At 37.4% G+C, this 20429-nt stretch overlaps 1 protein-coding gene across 2 annotated transcripts in view; it reads right to left on the reverse strand.

Moving 5' to 3' along the window:
• The window catches only part of gpam (glycerol-3-phosphate acyltransferase, mitochondrial), a 26179-nt gene extending 11932 nt beyond the window's left edge, over positions 1 to 14247 (reverse strand). Inside the window, exons 1-13 of one of the 2 annotated variants that reach the window (XM_077200561.1) lie at positions 14065 to 14247; positions 9224 to 9355; positions 7560 to 7679; positions 7403 to 7476; positions 6135 to 6248; positions 5878 to 6024; positions 5419 to 5518; positions 5007 to 5143; positions 4805 to 4904; positions 2652 to 2864; positions 379 to 492; positions 196 to 281; positions 1 to 80 (exon numbers count right to left, since the gene is read on the reverse strand). The exon at positions 1 to 80 is cut by the window's left edge and continues 36 nt beyond it. In XM_077200561.1, coding sequence (XP_077056676.1) covers positions 1 to 80; positions 196 to 281; positions 379 to 492; positions 2652 to 2864; positions 4805 to 4904; positions 5007 to 5143; positions 5419 to 5518; positions 5878 to 6024; positions 6135 to 6248; positions 7403 to 7476; positions 7560 to 7679; positions 9224 to 9322 — 1384 coding nt within the window. In that variant the 5' untranslated portion in view covers positions 9323 to 9355; positions 14065 to 14247. Of the gene's footprint in view, positions 81 to 195; positions 282 to 378; positions 493 to 2651; positions 2865 to 4804; positions 4905 to 5006; positions 5144 to 5418; positions 5519 to 5877; positions 6025 to 6134; positions 6249 to 7402; positions 7477 to 7559; positions 7680 to 9223; positions 9356 to 9619; positions 9752 to 14064 lie in introns of those variants that run through there. The other variant, XM_077200562.1, reaches the window with a different exon arrangement.
• Positions 14248 to 20429: the final 6182 nt, after the last annotated feature.

The raw sequence follows: 20429 nt of genomic DNA on the forward strand, positions 1-20429 counted from the left end.
GCCTCCTCCAGGGTTCATCTGACAAGTCTCTAGAATTCAGATGATCCTCATCTTCTCCATTAAAAACAGCCTGATCAGGTCTGCACAGAAAAATATTATTGAACAATCCCATCAGCCACACACATCTTTCTACATACCAATAATAAACAGCAGTCCACATGATTATATTGGTGGCTAGCAGTCTAAAGGCCATACTGTGCAGCGATGATGGTGGGGAGAAGGATCTGCTCCAGCGTGAGAGAGGCCTGGAGATGTCGACTGCGTTGCGTGTCCAGGTACTCCTAAAGCGGTAGAGAAGCAAGTTCCAGACATTAAGCGGAGATATATGCTATGTATTCGGCCAAGTAGAGAAATAAGGAGTAGAAGAGCTGCTCTAACCTTCAGGGAGAAGGGCTGAGTGAAATCCACACGCACACAGCCGTAGTTCTTCCGGAGCATCCTGAACACGCCGCAGGCTACACCCCACAGACTCTCATTCTTCTTAGGTTTGCCCTGAAGTGAGGGGAACAGCAGGAACATTAATCAAAAACTGGAAATACATCCACAACAATAACACATTTGGCAGTGAGCACAAAAGGTAATTCAAATAGAAAAAAATAAATAAAGATTTCAGCTAAAATGCGCTTTTCATGAAAACAGGATTTTCCTTGTTTATATCAAAAAATAGTAAAGTACTAAAAATATTTTAGTGTAGTAGTATGTAGACTAGGGTTGCACACAATATTGAGATTATAACAGTTATATTTGGAATATTTAAAGCTGCAGTCCGAAGTTTTTCCTATTTGTCGCCACCTCGGCTCGGCACGGCACAGCGCGGATGAATCCAATGTTTTGAGGAGAATGTGCGGCTGTCAGTCATCGCGCCGGTGTGGATAGTGTCATTCGGAATCACAGATTCTACTTTTTGGAAGTATGACCAACATAAGAATTTTCACCTGAAAATGTCATCTGAACAAGTAACTAACATCCACTTTTGTTCTGACCAACAAAGGGAAAAAAAGCATTGCAGTAAATCGTGCTGATTAAATCCAACGATCGTTTATTATATCACGTCAAAACGTGCAAATTATACTATATTCTCAAAATGTTAATGTTAACAACATCAGCATTGCGTGACTACATTTAACGCCCTTCCGATATTTATCCTTGCTTTTGCATGGGCCCAGTTGCAGTCTATTTTTTTCTGTAGCCACTCCAAAGTCTTTTGCATTTTACATACGGGTGAATCTCCAGTTGTCCCTGGCGATTGTCGTTTCTGGATCCAGCATCAAATTGATAAGTTTAATTATATCAAGTGCTGTGAGAAAAGGCTATAAATCTCCACCTCCAACATCCTCACATGCAATATAGCCTACTAGCCGAGACACCTTCTTTATGTGTACAGATGTGACGTAACGACGCAAAGACATGCTCGAATTTCCCGCGGAAATCCACCGGTACCACTGGAATTAAAAACATAATTAAAAGCTTACCGTTTTGAATCGAGCTACGGCAAGCAGATAGTTTTAAACTAGCTGGTTATGTACTGGCTCAAATTTATTTTGGATAATTTTGAACCCAAAAAAGTTACGGACTGCAGCTTTAACTTTGAACACTAAATTAAAAATAATCCTAAAAATAGGAAATTATTTAAAAAAAATGTATTTGTATTTTACAAATTTTAATAACAACAACAATATTTCTCTAAATAAAGACAACATTCACTGAAAATCACTGCCTCCACCATAGCTCTAAACTCAAATATGACACAGGATACTTTTAAAATAACATTTATATATGGTCTTAAACAAGGCCTGAAATTAACACCTGACCACACGCCAAATGCGGGTAAATTTTGCAATTGGCGGGTAAAACTGTCAATCTACATGCCACATTGGGGGGTAGCCAATGAGAATTGAGATATTCATTCGTTTTTTTTTTTTTGCGTCTGTCCGATAACATCAGCAATTTTCATTCAAGCAGCTGATTTCGGTGAATGCATGTAAAACTAAATGTATATTGCAGCACAGGTTGAAGTCAGTATATACATTAACGACGATTTGAGACAAATAAATGTACATTTAATGTAAAACTATGTAAACGGCGCTCTGTGGCGCGACAGGATTTTGAACAAGGTCCTGAGCCGTTGCTGGGCGCCGCGGACAGTTGCCGAATGGCGCCGCTGGTGTGTGTACACTGATAAAAAATAATGTGTTTGAATTTTAAAGACGTGATTCTGCGCGACGCAGCACATCCGGTGTGCGACCCCCTTAAGAGTTATTATTACTTATAATGATTTTCGTTAATAACTTGACAGCACTTAAATGGGTATTCTTACAAGTTAAAGAACAATGTTTGTGTGATTTCTATTTTTCACCTTTATGAGGCAAAAAACAAACAAAACAATTGGCTGGTAAAAAGTTACTGTGGCAGGTGGATTTTTAAATATAGTATAGTATATAGCATTTTTAGTATATAGATTTTTAAATCCACCTGCCACATCGGCTGGTGGTCAAAAAAGTTAACTTCAGGCCCTGGTCTTACATGTACAGTAGTTGGCAGTTTAATTCTATTAAACAAAGAGAGGAAGGTGTTTATGGTAAAAAAACAACAACAAAAACTAACCAATATTTGTTGACTTAAAAGGTGAATTTAACCACAGTGATCCTTACCAGCTGCTCGCTGTTGTAGTTTCCCTCAATAATGCGGTCATATGAGATACCAACAGGCACAATCAGAACATCAGGGATGCTGCTAACACAGAGTGTGTCAACCACGATGGAGAGCATGCCGGCACGTGCTGGAGACGGCTTCCCGCTGCGAGAGCGCGTGCCCTCTAAAAACACCTCCAGAAACTGCTGCTGCCGCAACAACTCTTCTGTGTACTGAAAATGAGTGGGAAACAGAAGAATGATCCACACAACAATAAATGCTGGTGCATTAAATATCTCCAAAGACTATTACAATCTCTAAGATCTCCATGACTCTTTCTTTCCAAATTCCCTGTAATTAAAGCAGTCCATTGTGGTAATGTGGTGCACAACAGGAGACTGCATGAATAATGCATAAGTAATCCATCAGCATCCTGTGACAGTCACCTCGAAATCACAAGCCTCTCCACAGTCGCTGCAATGACAATCCCCGTGTCATTTTAACTTAAGCACTAAGAGCAGACCATTTTACAGCTGCTCCGGTTTCCCATTGCTCACATCACAAGATAATGTCCTATAGTTTTTTACAAATAAGAACCACACGCAGACAACTGCTTTTTTCAAAATGGACAATCCGAGACACTAAGGTATTTTCTCTTAGCAAGTACCGGAGATTAATATTTAGTAAATTATAGTAAAGTGCTGGGTTATATATGATATATACAGTTAATTATAGAAGTAGTATAGCCTTTCTTTCCATCAAAATTTACCATTCAAATGTTTGGGGTCAGTAACATGTTTATTGTTTTTGAAAGAAGTCTCTTATGCTCACCATGACTGCATTAATTTGATCAAAAATGCAGTAAAAACAGTACTATTGTAAAATATTATTCAATTTAAAATAACCATTTGCTATTTTAAATTGTCACACGATGCTTCAGAAATCAGTCTAATTAGCTGAATTGGTGCTTAAAGGGGATGTCTAATGCTATTTTATGCATTCTGACTAGTTTACACTGTTAAAGATTTGGATTTTCACGCTAAACAATGCCAAAGTTTCAAAAACGAGTTGGACGTATGACGGAGTAGTGCTGTGCCAAATACAATGGTTCAGGGTTCATATATGTTTTGGAAAGTTTTTGAGTATGGCCCTTCATGACATCATAAAGGGCGGATTTCCTTGAATCTGCACATCTCCCAGAAGACCGCAAACACACACATCAACCAGAACGAGAGCAAGAGCTCTCTTGCTCTCTCACATCAACGTGCTTCGTTCGGGTTACGTAAGTTTTGTTTTTAGACTGGCATTTTGGTGACAAATGTTTTATTAACAAGGCCCAGTTCAACGCTGGATTTGCAGATCGTTTGAAACGGAAAGATGGTCCAAGAGACAAAAGATCCCAGTCATGAGTCGGAACCGCAGGCAGTAAGTAAAACTGCATCAAATGTCTGTGTTTTGTTGGTAACCAGCACGTAAATGCATATAATGTAAACAACACGGACGTATAGTGAATCAAAAGTTATCCAGGGATAATCCAATGATGTATTGTGTGTCTAAATACAGTTGTTTAGCTGACCACCATAAGTGTCCATTTGTTTATTCTATAACCACTACATGCTTGTGAATCTTTAGCTCCGCCTCCAGGAGCTTGACTGTTTTCAATCAGTACAGCTGTATTTATCTTTTATAAATCTGATAAAACTAAAGAATCTTCAGAGATATGAAGGACTCTATAGGTACTCAAGATTAACATGAGATTGGCAGAAACTGTGTGTTATGTACCCTTTTCTTAATATTATCAATGTTGAAAACTCCAAATTTTTGTGGAAACCATGATTTATTTTATTTTTTCAGGATTCTTTGATGAATAGAAAAGTTAAAGAGTTAAACAGAGTTTATTTAAAATAGTACATTTAAAAATATCTTACCGACTACACATATGTGCATCTAGTAATGACAGAATCGAATGGGTTCTCCCAGCTGAGTTAGGTTTCTCTCAAGGTTTTTTCCCCCTTCACTACCTAAAATTTTAGGTTGTTTCCTTGCCACAGCCACCTTTGGCTTTTCACTGGTGGCTTTAAAACGCTTTAGGGACAATTTTCTGTAAATCTGTTTTGAAACAACCGTCTCAACAACAATATACAAATATGATTTGACGTTTCTGAGAACTTACTGCATGTAACAGTGATCTGTATAACACATCCTTCTTTCCGTCTAAAGTTTCATCCAGTTTGCGACGAATAAAGAATCCTCCAAGTTTGCGTATTAGTGTGCTGAGGGAGTACAATCCATACACACGTCATATTCACATTTCAGTTTAACTGTCTACTGTTGAAAAACTTTTATAAAAAAAAAAGAACATTATGACTTTGTACCTTAAAATGGGGATGCTGAGGTTGTTGCCAGCAGCAATGTGAGGGGCTTTGATGTTGTGACAGAACAGAATGAAGGTGATGAGCAGGTAGTCGATGTGGGACTTGTGAACAGGAAGGAAGACCAGGGGAGCGTTGTACTAGAATACAGAGTAAAATGTTGATTATACTTCAAGATAACTATTATAAATCTCCATTTTTAATTGTCCACCCATTATAATACATTAAATATACATGAAAATTATGTGGAAATACTTGATGTTTGCTACTGAACTGTATAACTTGATGCAATATGCAAATTTGTCAACTGATGGTTTTATCAGTGGCTGTTTTGGGAGTTGCTACTGTATGTGTGGTAGTGCAGATAAGAAGAAATGCCTATGCTAAGCGGGAAAAGTTTGTGCTGATGTCTGACCTCAGATGATGCTTTCTTCACCATCTCCAGCTGACCTTTATGAATCTGAATGCTCCAGAAGAATCCATTAAACAGTTTCAACAACACCCATCCTGTTAATCTAAAAGAGACAGGGAAAAGAGAGAAGATCTAGATGATTTCTGAAGGATACTGGAGTAATGGCTGCTAAAAAATTCAGACTGCAATCACAGGAATAAATTATATTTTAAAATATATTAACAGAAATAATATTTCACAATATAACTGTTTTTCCTACATTTTCCATCAAATAAAGTGTAGCCTTGGATAAGACATAAGATACTTCTTTCAAGAAATAAAAACCTTACCTCCCCGAAAATGTAGAAGATATTTGATTACATTATATTAAATTCCACTATAACATTAATACAAATTTTCTTAAAAAAACAGTACATTTGCATTTAGCATCTTCACTCATTAAACACTATGTGAAAGCTGCACCTGATGAAGGCAGGTGAGATGTTGGCAACCATTTCCTGCAGAAATCCTCTGGCCTTCCGTTTAATTTTACTGATAGCTTTGGGATCCACTTCAGACTCTGCATCTACATCACCCTCGGACGCTACCTCCACGATAGCACATTCCAGCCTATAGCAATCACACTTACAGTGAATCTGGATGATAAGATGCATTTCGGCTGCTTAGAAACAGCCATTTTCATTGCATTTGCGCCTCGCTTTTTAATAAACACTTGGTACCTGCTGTTGTTAAGCACGTTCTCCACCACATTGCGAGCAAACATGTCCTTCCGGACGTCTCTCTCCAAGACAAACAGCACATAACTCAGCCTCCGTGCAAGCCAACCTCTGTGCCTGCATTATACAAACACAAAATAGTAGGCTATGGATAAGAGTATTAAGGCCTTGAAGAATCTAACAGACTTCATCATTGACGTGGTCAATAAAAGAATAGTTTACACAAAAATTATTGTTCCTTCTGTAGAACATGAAAATAGATCATTTAAAGAATGATACAGTCTGTGAGTTGAACTCAAGAACTGGATCAGTATTATTTGTGAATGACGTATTATTTGATAACGCAGCTGATTCTTTTCACTGAACCAGCTGATCTGTTACAGAAATCGGTCTGAATGTTTCAGTTGACTCAGTGATTTTGTTTTAGCAGTTCTTTTTGAAGGTTTTTTTGTGTAATATTTGAGCTGTTTGGGAGAACCATTCATTTGATTTCAATAACTGCTGATAGACAATATTCAATTATTCCTGCAGTATTACGGACTCTCCATTTCCTCCCCTGATTGGCAGTACCAGCTCAGACCACGTTTGGTTCTTGTCATGTGATCTAGGTACATAATATCCCCTGACAAACAGTTTTAATAATTTATTTCCTGACTTTCCACTCCTCACAGAGACCTACAACCTTCCATTTGATGCTTGAATGTAAACACAGGGCGGGTCGTTTGCTGGAAAACGCATTATAAACTAAACTACGTTAATGAATTATACTAAACAGAAAGGTGTATAACTAAGCAATGTGCAGTGTGTATTCCAATGATCAACGAGGGAAGTGGTCATGTATTCAGCAGAGATTCACCGATCGACTGGCCTGAGACCGGAATTGGAGGATTTTCCGCATGATCGACCTGGACCGGTATCTCACGGTCTTTCCGATTCCGAGCCGGTCCATTTTGTTGCCAGCGGCAACACAGGCAATAACGTAAGCGGTGCGCTCTCGCTCTCTTCTCTCAGACGGCGAAGTGACGCATACCCGCCTTCTTTCACTCACTTGTCTCATTCACTCCGGTTTTACTAATTTCTGCAGTAGTTTTTTGTTTGTATTTGCTGTCAATTATAGTTCTTTGAAAGAAAATCAAAATCTGCAAAAATCGGTATCGGCAGGTCACACTTACAAAAAAATCGTACATTGGAATCGGCCAAGAAAATTGCAATCAGTGCATCTCTAGCATTCAGATTCATCAGGTCTATGGCAAACAGTGGTTGATGTTTACCTTGTGTGCGTTTCATTAATGTAAATCACATTACGGAGCCCTAGAGAAGGAATGCTGGGATTGAACAGCCTCTCCTGCAACACATAAATGTAGTAAGTCAACATGCAAAACATAAATGTGCATTCGGTCAATATGCCAAAAGCTGCAACAAGCTAACCTGACTCTGGGGTGTGCATGAGTGACAGCATCTTCCAACAAATGGTCTCTTTCTGTTCAGCAGACCCTCCTTCCACGTGGTGGACACAGAATGAAGGACAGATGGGCTGGAGCTTCTGTCCTACATGAGACATACAGTGTTAATGATACATAAGATCAGTGGCACAACTATAAGTTATTCTTAGTAAATGGTAATGCTTTACAATAAGGTTTAATTTGTTTACATTAGTTAACGCATTAGGTGAATTAGCATTATGAACTAACAAAGATTATTTTACAGCATTTATTCTCTCTAGAATAGATTATTGTTAATTTATAAATATACCATTGTTCATTGTTGAATCATGTTATGCCTGGTTCAGATTACACGATTTTAGCCCGATTTTGGCACGATCCGTTTGACGTAGGGTCTCGTGGGGATTCGTAAACGACAACGTTGGGCGACAACCTACGTCGTGTCTGCGATGCTTCACGACATCACGACAAAAAGACTAGCATGTTTAATTTTTTAAACGGTCGTCCACGACGGGTTCCGTCACATGTATGAGGTTGACTTTCAAAAATGGCGAAACGAAAGAGAGACGATAGGTGGAGTTGCTACTAGGTGGAGTTATGACATGGAGGAAAGGTTCGTAAGAAAACAATATTTTACCTCAAGTTCTCTTTTGAGGATTGACAGCCAATACTGTCCTCTTCGAGCAATCCAGGAACGTGTCCATTGTCGGGTTTTCTTTCTTTTTTTAAGTTTTCTGAACACAAGACAGCCAATACAACACTCACCGCCACATCCATTGTTTGTTTACGTTCGTTTCCGGAAGTCACTCGCTATAGTTTCGCCTTCTCAATGACATCACGCGCATCGTTAAAGACGGCACGCGATGACTGGTCAGGAAGCAACGTGTAGTCTGACATGTTTCTTGTCCACGACACGACAAGATTTTAGGAGTCAAAATCGCGTAATCTGACACAGTGACTATCGTAAAAGACAAAAAAAATCGTGTAATCTGAACCAGGCATTATTTCTTAATATATTAACTAATGCTAATTTATACAACATAAAACCATTTATTCATAAAAGCAGATATAAACAAAGCTAGATTGATAAATGCTGCAAGAATATACATAAAAGAAATAGAGCTTGAGTGATTGAATGGAATTCAAGCGTAGTTCAGGCAGACCACTGATGCTCAGCTGATTTGTTACTCCACCTACTCTAATCAACTATAGTGTTTAAGCTCATTGAACAAATGCTTCACAGTCTGTCGCACAGACATTTACATCCCCATCCATCCCTTCACCTCCTATCATCTTTATAATAGAGCAGTGGATTCTGTATAGAAACTCTATGGACGTAATCATTGTATCTCTTTCCGTAAACATATGCTAAGAAACATTTGTTTATTAAAAGGCTTGAGGGATTTGTGTCTCAAGGATGTATCTCAAGCTGTCTAGTATGGCAGCTCGAGCACCTTAGAGCCTGAGCCTTTCGCCAAATCTAAAGATTGTCAATAAATGTAATTCTCAAAGTGGTCCGACTGAAATAACACTACAGTAGCTATATTTCCTTCCACCTTTTTCTATTTGGATTTCGCAACCCTTAAACTTTGGATGGAAACATGGCTAGTAATTCTTGCCTTAGTATGCACTAGTTTTCTCCATGCTTACCTGGTCCTCACAGGGATGCTTCAGACAGCCACTTCCTGCGTCGGGATTATTGGCCAGTAGAATGTTATCTGGACCCCCCAGAACCATTCGGACATCCATCCTGTCTCTTCAAGCCAAACATCAACACCAAAACTATAGGAGGGAAAGAAAAACAGAGAATGAGAGGCAGTCCATTGCCGCCCTCTGTGCTGTAGGTCAAAGCACAGACGAGCTCCGATTACAGCTTTTCACAATAGATTCCTGCAGCCGGCAAAATATTCCACAGAAAGCCAGAAACCAGAATGCGAGACCATTGTGCCATCTATTCTGCACGGAACCTCCAGCTCAGCTGCAGTTGAATAATAGGAGTGTCGAATGATGCTTTCCTTCCAATCACAGCGAACAAATAAGGCTCACCAAACCTGCTGAGGTGGTTTCAGGTGAGCTGATCATTTTGACAAAGATTTGAGGAAGAACGGCAATACCATTGCCATTGCAATACCAAGATTTGAACAATGTCTCAGCCTTCATGCTTCACCGCCCAGGGGTAAAGAGAACCGACGGTGTTGACAACAGCTCAAAGCACATGAGACACCTCAGCTGAAATAACCTCATGGTTGCCAAACAGAGCACACGTGCGATCAGGACACAGCCACTCTTATTACCTCTGCATCTCTATCATAATGTCCTGGGTGACCCGCCGCCGCCATATACATCTGTTCTTATCTGTTGATTTGTTAACCAGTGGATAAGAGAGTCCACTTTCCAGTGTCATGTTAAAGGGCTACGGCCACCCGCCTGTGGAAAAACAGGTAATACAAAGTTGGGCTGTTGAAGCATACAATATAGCAGCTGTCCAGGTCAGAGTTAAACTGGAAGGGTGATAGTAACAACAAAACCGAACGGTGCTTATTTATGGAAGACGAGCTGTGGGAAAAAAAAGCTTGTGCCAACTTACGGGAGCAGAATGTACCCTTTAAAAACCACATGAGGTATCTGCACATGTTCAATGCTTCAAGAAACATCTCACTCCTAACAAATGGACTAAAAACTATTCGATCAATATGGTAATCTTTGTAATAATCAACATTTGGCATGTGGAGGAAGCGCATCAATCATAACAAAAAAAATGGTATGATCTTCAAAGGTGCTAAGTTTCACTTCCTCCACACAGTTTAAAGTTCTCTCTATTATTATAGGTTCTTCTTATTTCCCCTGTGACTGCACTTCTTCAAAAACACCCCATCAGCAGCTCACAAGGGCATTACAGAAGCAACAGCGGGACAGTTAAGTCCATTGGTCGAATACACCGAGGCGCTGGCATGTTTTTCTTGATTCTCTTGTGCGTCATGCGTAAAGAATGGGATTAAGGATTTGTTTTGTTTTGATTATTGTTGTAATGCAATGGGTCAAAATAGCAATGGCTACAATAGAAATGCTATGCATGCTCATTATGAATATATGCAGATCTCAATGAGGTATCGTAGCCCATCCCAATAGCAAAAATTCTGACTGATATCAGTAGGTCAATTATTTTAATGTTATTGCTGATAATCGATAAATGGTTCATATTAAATTAAAAATTAAACACTAAAAATTTAAATAAATTGTTTTAAGTGCTACAAGGGAATTTAAGCATCACAGCATTGTAATGTACTAGATGAAAAAAGGATTTTCATTTTGAGATAACGTTTAACAGCTTTAGTAAATTATTAGTGTTTTTAAAGAAAGTATTTGCATCTCATCTCATAACTGTACCTTAAAAGATATCCCCCTCTAAAACATGTGAATAAACCCCAAAATTGATTCCGAACTGCTCGAAAACTAATTAAGTGTTAAAAAGGCAAATCATAGTATACATTAATCACATTTGCCCGCAATACTGTAATGAAATTAAGATCACTCAATCACATGCTTTCATTAGGGTGGAAGTGGGTCAGCAAATGAGTGGGTCTTTGAATGAATGACTGGAGCAAACCAAGCTGGCAAGAGGAAAGGGGGAAAAAAGATGGGATAATCTCTCTTCCACAATGAATAACCTCAAGCAAGACGCAGAGCACATGCTGAACGGGCCTGGGGAGGAGAGAGAGAGAGAGAGAGGGAGAGAGAGAGAGAGAGAGAGAGAGAGAGACAGAGAGAGAGAGAGAGAGAGAGAGAGAGAGAGAGAGAGAGAGAGAGAGAGAGAGGGCACAGCGAGGCACACCGCAGCTGCTAAACGAGAGTTCATTGAACCCTGGAAGCCCTGCCTCCATTGTCTGATGTGAACCACACCAATAGGCGACCAGAACACTGATGAGAAAGGAGAAGAGAAGACCGCGTTTTCTGAGAGAGTCTGGCTAGATGTCAAAGCTTGCAGAAAGGATACCTGTTCAGAGACACAAAGTGAAAAATAGCCCTTGGCTGCGAAACTTGGAAACTCTGGAAAAATCCTCTATGATCTACTACATTTTTAAAGCCGTCCTTACTGGCTGCACAACATCTAAGGTCGTCTACTATGTGGCAAATTTGAGAAATGACGTTTGTCTTCCATATGGATTAGAGCATTTTCTAATACAGTTTGGTGACCGAGTAAAAAACGGGCACCTAACTGTCAACATACACACACTCTCCATGTCAATGGTGCTGTAAGCCAGAGTAGCTGCCACTAGCTTTCAAGAATAATCGAATCTGATGAGTAAATCCACCAGCAATGCGGGCCAGTAGGTTAATCTGTCTCGCAATCTGTTCGTCTGAACTGTAAAATGACAAACACTGTATTGAGATCATTTGAATCAAAACAACATACTCCATGAAAACTTATATAATTCAGAAGCTTACCAAGTATTAATGTGTCAATCTGTTATTAAAAAAGACTTTAATTTAATAACAAGCAGGAAGAATCAGCTATTACAGAATAATGAATACCTTCCGTATTGTTAAGTACATCTGACTGTAACGAATTACCGAAAAAGAAAAGATGCATGAAGGATGCAGGGGTGGAGTTTAAGCGGACTAAATGGAGAAGTCCTGTATAAGTCAACAGAGAGAAGTCTGGTGTTTTTACCAGAGGATTTAAAAAAAAAAAACATTTGCATGGCTTGTTCACAATAAGAACTATATCATGCATTTAGAAAACAAATGGGGTGAATTTATTTCATGCCGACTTGAAGTTAAACAAAATAATATATCAATTTAAAGGATTAGTTTGCTTAAAAATTTAAATTCTGTCATCATTTACTCACCCACAAGTTGTTTCAAACCTGTATGAATGTCTTTCTTCTGCTGAACACAAAAGAAGATATTTTTAATAATGTCAAAATAATGTAACCAGATAGTTAATGGACACCACTGACTTCCATAGTAGAAAAAAAAAATACTATGGAAGTCAATGGGGTACATCCACTGTCTGTTTAACGACATTCTTCAAAATGTCTTCCTTTGAAAGAAGAAAGAAATTCATACAGGTTTGAAACAACTTGATGGTAAGTAAATGATAACAGAATTTTCATTTTGAAGTGAACTATTCCTTTAAGGAAGAAAATGTCTCCAATAGTTTAACCCTCAAGTTAAAACAATTAAATAAAATCAAAATAAATCAAATATAACTTCATATTTAAAAATAGGTTAAGCTACATAATAATACAACTTAAATAAACGTAATTTATTTAAATTAGTAAACTATAACCATACTTACATAATATGGCACTAAAATGTTATTTCGCTTTTTAAGTTATACGTGTCCTGAATCCTTTCATTAGAGGGACTTTACATGGCACATTTCAAATGAATCCTCCATGGAGGAAATAAACTATATTTATAGTCTTGTACCAGCTCGTAAAAAAAGTAATCAAATAAAGACTGGGAAGACCAAATGTCAATATAAAATCCCAGTATCAATATGCAAGACCTTGGAGTCTGGTGACATTAGAGTGACAATGTCATGATGTTGTGACATCTGACAGATAGGTTTAATAAACTATTAGCAATCTAAATTGTGATTTTGACCTGACCACTAACTACAAATCACTTTGTTCAGGTTAGATTAGTCTAAGCACTTTAATTTACGCTTTGTTACCATTTTGGTTTTATTTATTTTTTCATTAATTTTTCAGTTGTATGCATTTTATCGATTTCATCTTGAAGAAAAAAAAAATCACATAATTCAATCTAAAACTGTTAAACATAAAATGGCAAACCCTATTCAATATAAATAGATAAAACAGCTCAATATAATATATAGTTTGACCTCCTGAGGTTGACCATTAACGACTTCTGAAGGTTAAGCGCCTTTCAATGATCATGTTTAAAAAAATGATTAATTTGTAAGAGTTTCAGGGCCTGTTTTGAACCCTATTCGCCCATTTGAAAGGAATGCGCGCGCCTCCGATACTGCGGTCAAGACTCGCGCTAACGTTACTGTAGCTGCATGCTAGCCTGACCATCTTTGACTCTCTTTGACTGAGTCTTTGTCAGCTCAACCACATTGAGCTCGAGAAACTACCAAGAATAATTTGTTCGCTTGAGCGCATGCTGCACCGTCAGGGCGTTTCGTCCTGAAAGCAGTGCACTGCATATCCAACACCTGCAACGGTTAACAGTGTGCTTTAATTAAAGCAGTTGTTAGGGCTTTTTATGTGAAATTTATTTAAGCTACACAATGCTTTCCGTTACGTATGCGATCAACACCAAACCATCATATATTTTCATCTGGATTTCAAGGCATGTGGTTTTGCCGGTGTTCGCTGCATCGGTTTACTCAGTGAGCAGCCCCATTCCCTTATGCTAGCTTGCTAACTAACGTTACCCCTGCGCCCATCCTCATTGTGCATTAAACCGAGCGAAATCCAAAGTCAAAGCGTGGTATGTAAAGAGGAAAGTTTTACCTCAAGAATATGCCTTTGATGCACCATCACTGCTGAAATTGCCCTCTTTAGCGTACTGTGAACCTGCTGTCGTCCTTGAAACTGCCCACTACCACCATAAACCGGCAGGCAGCACTACACTTGCCAGACACTGAGCAGAGATGCATGACAGCTGAGTTTATTCCGCCTGCCCTACACTGTCATGGCAGTGGTGTAATTCTTCATAGAGCCACTAAGGGTCGCAGTTACATAGAATGTGTGAAAAGTTGAGATATCTAACAAGGTTGTGATACATCATTAAGGACATTTCTGTCTTTTTCAGTTTTTTTTTTATCACTTTGCCTGTGTTAATGTTAACTGCATAAAATTTGGCACAGGTATGTATTTTTATTGGAATTTTACTATTTCACCGCCATTTTCTTTAAAAAAATCTATTTTGCACTAGATACACAAAATACTCCCTCTCAGCACCTTTTGGACAAAAATGTCTGCATCGAAACCCATTAATACTGCATTTTTTAATCCCAGGGCCATTAACTATAAAGTATGCAATCTTTGTTAAGAGGCTTCCATTCTCTTGGGATGGCTTCAAAATTTAAATTTTTAAAAAAATGTACCAGATGGTGCCATTTTTTCAGGTTTGGCTTATAAAGCAAATACTCACTTTATTCCTGTTTTCTCCTTCGGCATGATATCATAGAGCCAATTGGATAAATTATGCAACGATAATTGTGTGGGTGTGTTGGTATGGATGTCAGAGTGTGGTTTGTATGTGTGTTATAAAAAAACATGTGTGTGTATGCATGTGTGTGTTTGTAATAGAGAGAGAAAACTCAACTGCAAATAACAAATCTAATCCCTGTGTGCACCAGTGGAGTTATGCTGGCATCCAATGGGGAAATCTGTTACTGCGCCCAAACAAAATCTTACCGAAAGCTCTTTTTTTTTAGACATAAACCTCAAATTTGGAACACAACTCGTTTTGAATTATGGCTTTGTTTTTCTAGCCGTTTTAGAGTTCAACATGTTTCATAAAATATAAATTATATATAAAATTTTCATAAACTTAAACATGTATAACTTTTTTTTGGATCATTAATCTGGCAAGGGTTTTCTTTAAAATGAGACCAAACTTAAGTCTGTGTTCCCAAGCTTCAAATTTTTATGACAGTGTTTTGACATGGACATTTTTGTCCACTATGTGCATACAGTATGTGTAACTTCTTTTAATTGATGCACAAGGGTTAAAATCACCATGAAATCAAAATAGACAATTCTTGTTTTTTTTTTATGGAATATTGCAGTATTTATTATAAATTATTTATCTGTACACATCATTATTTTTTTTAAAGGGGACCTATTATACAAAATTCCCTTTTACATGGTAACAAAAATTCAGGAAACTCTCTTTAGAAAGATTAAAAAGCCTTTATTGCTATGGCTTGGTCATCTTAAACATTTCGGTATACAAGCCTTTGTCAGGGAGTCAACAGTTTTCAAACAGGAAAGAAAGAAAGAAAAAGAAAAACTCCATTTGGCAGAAGCAGGTTTATAGTTGTAGTATTATACAAAGACCACTAGATGTCCTCCTTGGTACTTAATAGAACAGATTTTTCGTGACTACACACCAAGGTTACAAACAATGCATGCATCACTACATTACAAATAAAAGTAAAAATAGACACACAAAAAATAAATAAAGTGGTTTACAGGAAACCACTAAAATCAAGTTCGTTGTTCAGGCATGGGTATCTAGTAGCCTGCAGTTTGTCAATCCAGAAACTTTCTCTCTGGGTTAGTTGTTTTTGTCTGTCCCCTTTCCTTAGTGACAGTGGTATATGGTCAATCCCACAGGCCTGTACGGTAGATGGGTCACTATAATGGTATTCCCTGTAGTGCCTCGTCATATGATAGTTCATGTTGCCCGTGCGGATCGCATATTTATGTTCAGCCAATCTGTCCTGTTAACGTCTCTTTGTTCTTCCTATATAAAACACTTTGCATTCAGGGCATCCCAGTCTATATAACAAATACAGTTTTACAGCTTATGAAATGATGAAACTTTTACATGATGTTTGAACTAACGTGTGTCAGCAGTGTGTGTACACAACCCCTCTATAATGGTAAAAATCCAACCACTCCTTTTTTTATCCCCATAAATCATAAGAAAGCAGTGTCTCAGAACAAGCCTTTTGCAGATTCTACCATATGTGACGTCACAAATGCTTAGGCCCCGCCCACGACTGCTGACGGACTCTGCCCTATTAGCATAGACTCCGCCCTGAGTGAGCTGTACTACACAGTCAGCCACGTTTATCTCCTTTCCAGAGCATTTAACACCAGCATTCAAGTAAGAAATGTATTCTTATTAAAGCTACAAAAGTTAGGCGATTCAATCAAGAGCAGTAAGTGATTTTCTGTTTTTCTTTTGTTGTTTGATTAATATTAACAGCACATATAGCAGTAGGTACTGTATAGGCTGATTTCACTTTAATACACATACAGAGCTAATAAACTTTATTTAAACTAATAGACACATGCGATTCCTTTCCCTACTGTTTACGTTCACAGACATAACCAACAAAGTTTATGTGAACTTTGTGTGTTTTTTAAAATAATCTTGTGTGTGTTTGACAGTTTAAGCGCAATAAGATCTTAGTTTAATGAGACGCGACGTCTGACATCCAGCTCTCTGTGAGCGTGATTCAGATGTGTGCGCTCAGAAAACCATCAGAAGTTTAGACTATATGGCTTTAATACGCATGCAGATAAAAGACTTTCATGATGACGAAGAACTGGAAAGTCACATGAGCGTGATCACAATAGAGATGATATTCAAAACCAAACAGATGTTTTTGGCAGAGTATGGGAGGCACAAACTGTGAAGGCTCCGCCCTCTTCTGGAAAGCTAAATTTGCATTTAAAGATACATGCACGAAAACAGCAAGTTTTGGTAACACTTCACAATACGGGTGCACTAATAAGCATTAATTCATGCTTAACTAATGCACAGATAATACTGAATTAATGTGTAACTAATGATTGTCTAAGCTATTCATTAATGATTACCACATTAGGAACTAATTAAGAGTCTGTATGGTTAATGTATTAGTTCATACATGAATTGTTATTAATTAAATATGTAATTGTGAATAAATTCCCTAATAACTCATTTTTTTAACTAATAGTGTTAATTAATATGTTAATTACCAGAATGAGCCAAAGCCTTGTATTTAAACTTCCATATAATACAGGTACACATTAATACATGATTAATTATTTCATTGTTAGTGCAAATTCATGTGTAAATTACAATTACTAAATGACTAGTTAATAATGATGTGCCTCAACAAGTAAAGTCATAACATAATGATACCTTTGCAAACCATTAGCTAATGATTAATTAAAGCAGACAACTGGTAGTTGAAGTGCATAGCTTTGACTAATTGTGGTAATTAACACATTAATTTACACTATTAGTTAATAAATATGTTATTAAGGAATTAATTTTTTTCATTTTAAAGGGATAGTTCACCCAAAAATAAACATTCTGTCATCATTTACTCACCCTCAAATATGAGTTTCTTTGTTCTGTTGAACACAAAGGATATTTTGATGAACGCTGGTAAACGTTTCCGGTCCCCATTAACTTCCATAGAATTTTTTTTAATGGAAGTCAATGGGGACCAGCAACTGTTTGGTTACCCACACTCTTCAAAATATCTTCTTTTGTGTTCAACAGAACTAAGGACTCATACAGGTTAAGAACAATTTGAAGGTGAGTAAATTATGAAAGAATTTTCATTTTTGGGTGTACTGTCTGTTTAAAGTCATCTTGAAGCGTTCGGGGTAGTTTTCCACCTTTGGGCCTCCTTGTTGAGAACCTATTCAAGGTGGTTACCTATTTGCCCAAATTTAGAGCCCACCCCATATTCTGATCCCTACGATTTGGGTAACTCATTCAATGTAAAGTTTAATAGTTTTTTCAAATCACTAACCCTATGAGCAAATACTACTTTTGTTTCTGGTTACAATTTGTTTTGTTTTTTTAAGTGAAGTAGTTCTTGGGACAGCGAGTAGAAAGTGCCTCTGCAAATGGGGCTAAAGTAATTTGCATTTCTCTAAAGGCCATGATAAAAGGCCATCAAGAATGAGTGCTTTGCAGGTGATCGTCTCATGAAGCCTCACAATGAATGAAAGAAAATCACAAATATTTAACATTGCTTCACCCGATATTACGTAACACAATGAAATCTCGGGACACCTGAACAGCTTGAACACCTGGCAGGCTCTTCATAGTCAGCTGTAACGCTAGCTGTCCCCGGGCTCTGGGCCCCAGTGTTGATTTGCATCTGCCATAGTTTCCTCTCAGGCATTGCACTCTAATGTATCCCAGTGGTCGCTTTCATTCTCATGGTAATGACCACAAGTGAAAGTAGCCTTTGCTGTTCTATAATTTTATCATGTGGGATATCTGTTCCTTTGCTATGTGCACCTGATCATTTTATATTAGCAGTTGTAATTAGCTAATTTTGGCTCTGCAAGTTTTGATCTTGTAAAAACAGTTATTGATAAAATACACACTCCTTGTATCTCTCTGTAACATCACCTTACTTTTTTTTTTTTTAAATAAAAAATATGCCCTATTAGCTTTATGATCAGGGCATAATATACTCTTTTTACAATACTGCAAACATAAAGGAGTATATTTGTCTCGTTTTCCATTAAAAAAAATCATTAGAACAAGATAAATGAAATTAATAACCTTATGTAAGATAAGTAAAAATAAATAAATAAATTAGTGAGACAAAATATAAGATATATTCACTGTTATATAATTCTTATTATTTTACATAGTACTGGTTTAAGAATGTTTCGATTTTTCTAAACATCATTAAAACAAGCTAAATGTAATGAAAAACAAATGTTTAAAAATGTGGTAAAACAAAATATTACAGATATATTCTCTAAGAGCAATTCTTAATATTTTTCACAGCTTTGGTTAACAGATACATTTAAATTATTGTATCAATTATATTTTTAGGTCAAAACAAGACTGAGATTAGATTATGACTCATTTTGTTGATATGTTTTGTGTTTTTTTAAATTTTATTATTGTTTTGGTCATTGCATGAAATAACACAAGTTATTTTAATATTAAAATATTGCTTAATTTATTCATTTACATCAGAGCACAATGAGCCATAATTTTGTTCTTTATAATTTAACACAGTGCCTCATGGGGTTTGAAACACATCTGTCTGCCACACAGAGATTACGTTTTAATTGTGTTAAACCTATTGACATCACTGCGACCAAACTAAACTGGCTGACCCTGTACTCGTGAGAATCGTGATTCATACACATGAAGAAAGGCTAAACGGGGATACTCTCCTGTCCTAAAATTGAAGGAGACACACTGTCTGTGGATAAATGCTGCTTCTCTAAGTGCCCTGCTTTCCTTAGAGGCTGAAACACAATCTCTGTGAATGGCACATCCTTTGACTACCAGATTTTGTGTGCTTGTCTTCAGGCTTCTTGCCTTATCTGGAGGCCATCTTGATCTATATGGGCCCCATCCATACATTCTTACTCGTTTGTTTGATCATGGAAATCTTAAAGGCCCTTTGTGTGCTAGTTCCCCAGTGTGATGTTTTCGTGGAGTGTGACAGTACCAGTTCATATAGGTGACAACTTGGGTGGTATATCGCAAATCTATAAGTGCTCTTGCCGCCATGTGACTCATGTGGTTCCGGAAAAAGCTTGTTTCCTAACTTACACTGCATTGTGACTTCCTGAAAAAGGTTGGGGGCTGTCTATACCACAAAGTTTCGTTGTTTTTATGAAATTTTGCTTCTATTTTGCCGTTCTTGACATTTGGAGCTTTCTTGGAATCTTAACCCTAAAATGCATACCTCAGGTCTTTAGTGACCCGGGACGTCATTAACTACCCCTCCTCGTTCATTTTTTAAAGTTAGACATCAGCCTTCTTAGTATTCCTCAATCCATTCATTATTTACAATATAACAAGAATTAAATTATAAAATAATTCCTGTTTTCCCATTAATTTTTTTGTAAAAATTGTATAGGGTCGCCAAGTTAACAACCCGAGGTGTGTAACAGTGTAAGTATATTTTTTCTGCACAACAATAATTGAATGTTTGATGGCTGAATAAGTGCAATTCACCTTTATTCCACACAATGTCTGATACACAATGATGAAGTGATGTTTCATTCATTGTCACTGCAGGCAGAAAACAAAAGAATAGGAAGTATCATCAGCAAAACTTGAAATGCCTCATTGATTTACTGCAGACCGAGTACTGAACCCTTCCAAGCTCAAAAAGGTTTAATTCATTTTCTTCTGTAATTATTGCTCTAATATC

This window comes from Siphateles boraxobius, unplaced genomic scaffold (genome assembly GCF_051911475.1).
Source record: "Siphateles boraxobius isolate OS27281-9 unplaced genomic scaffold, OSU_SipBor_1 46, whole genome shotgun sequence".
Lineage (NCBI taxonomy): Eukaryota > Metazoa > Chordata > Actinopteri > Cypriniformes > Leuciscidae > Siphateles > Siphateles boraxobius.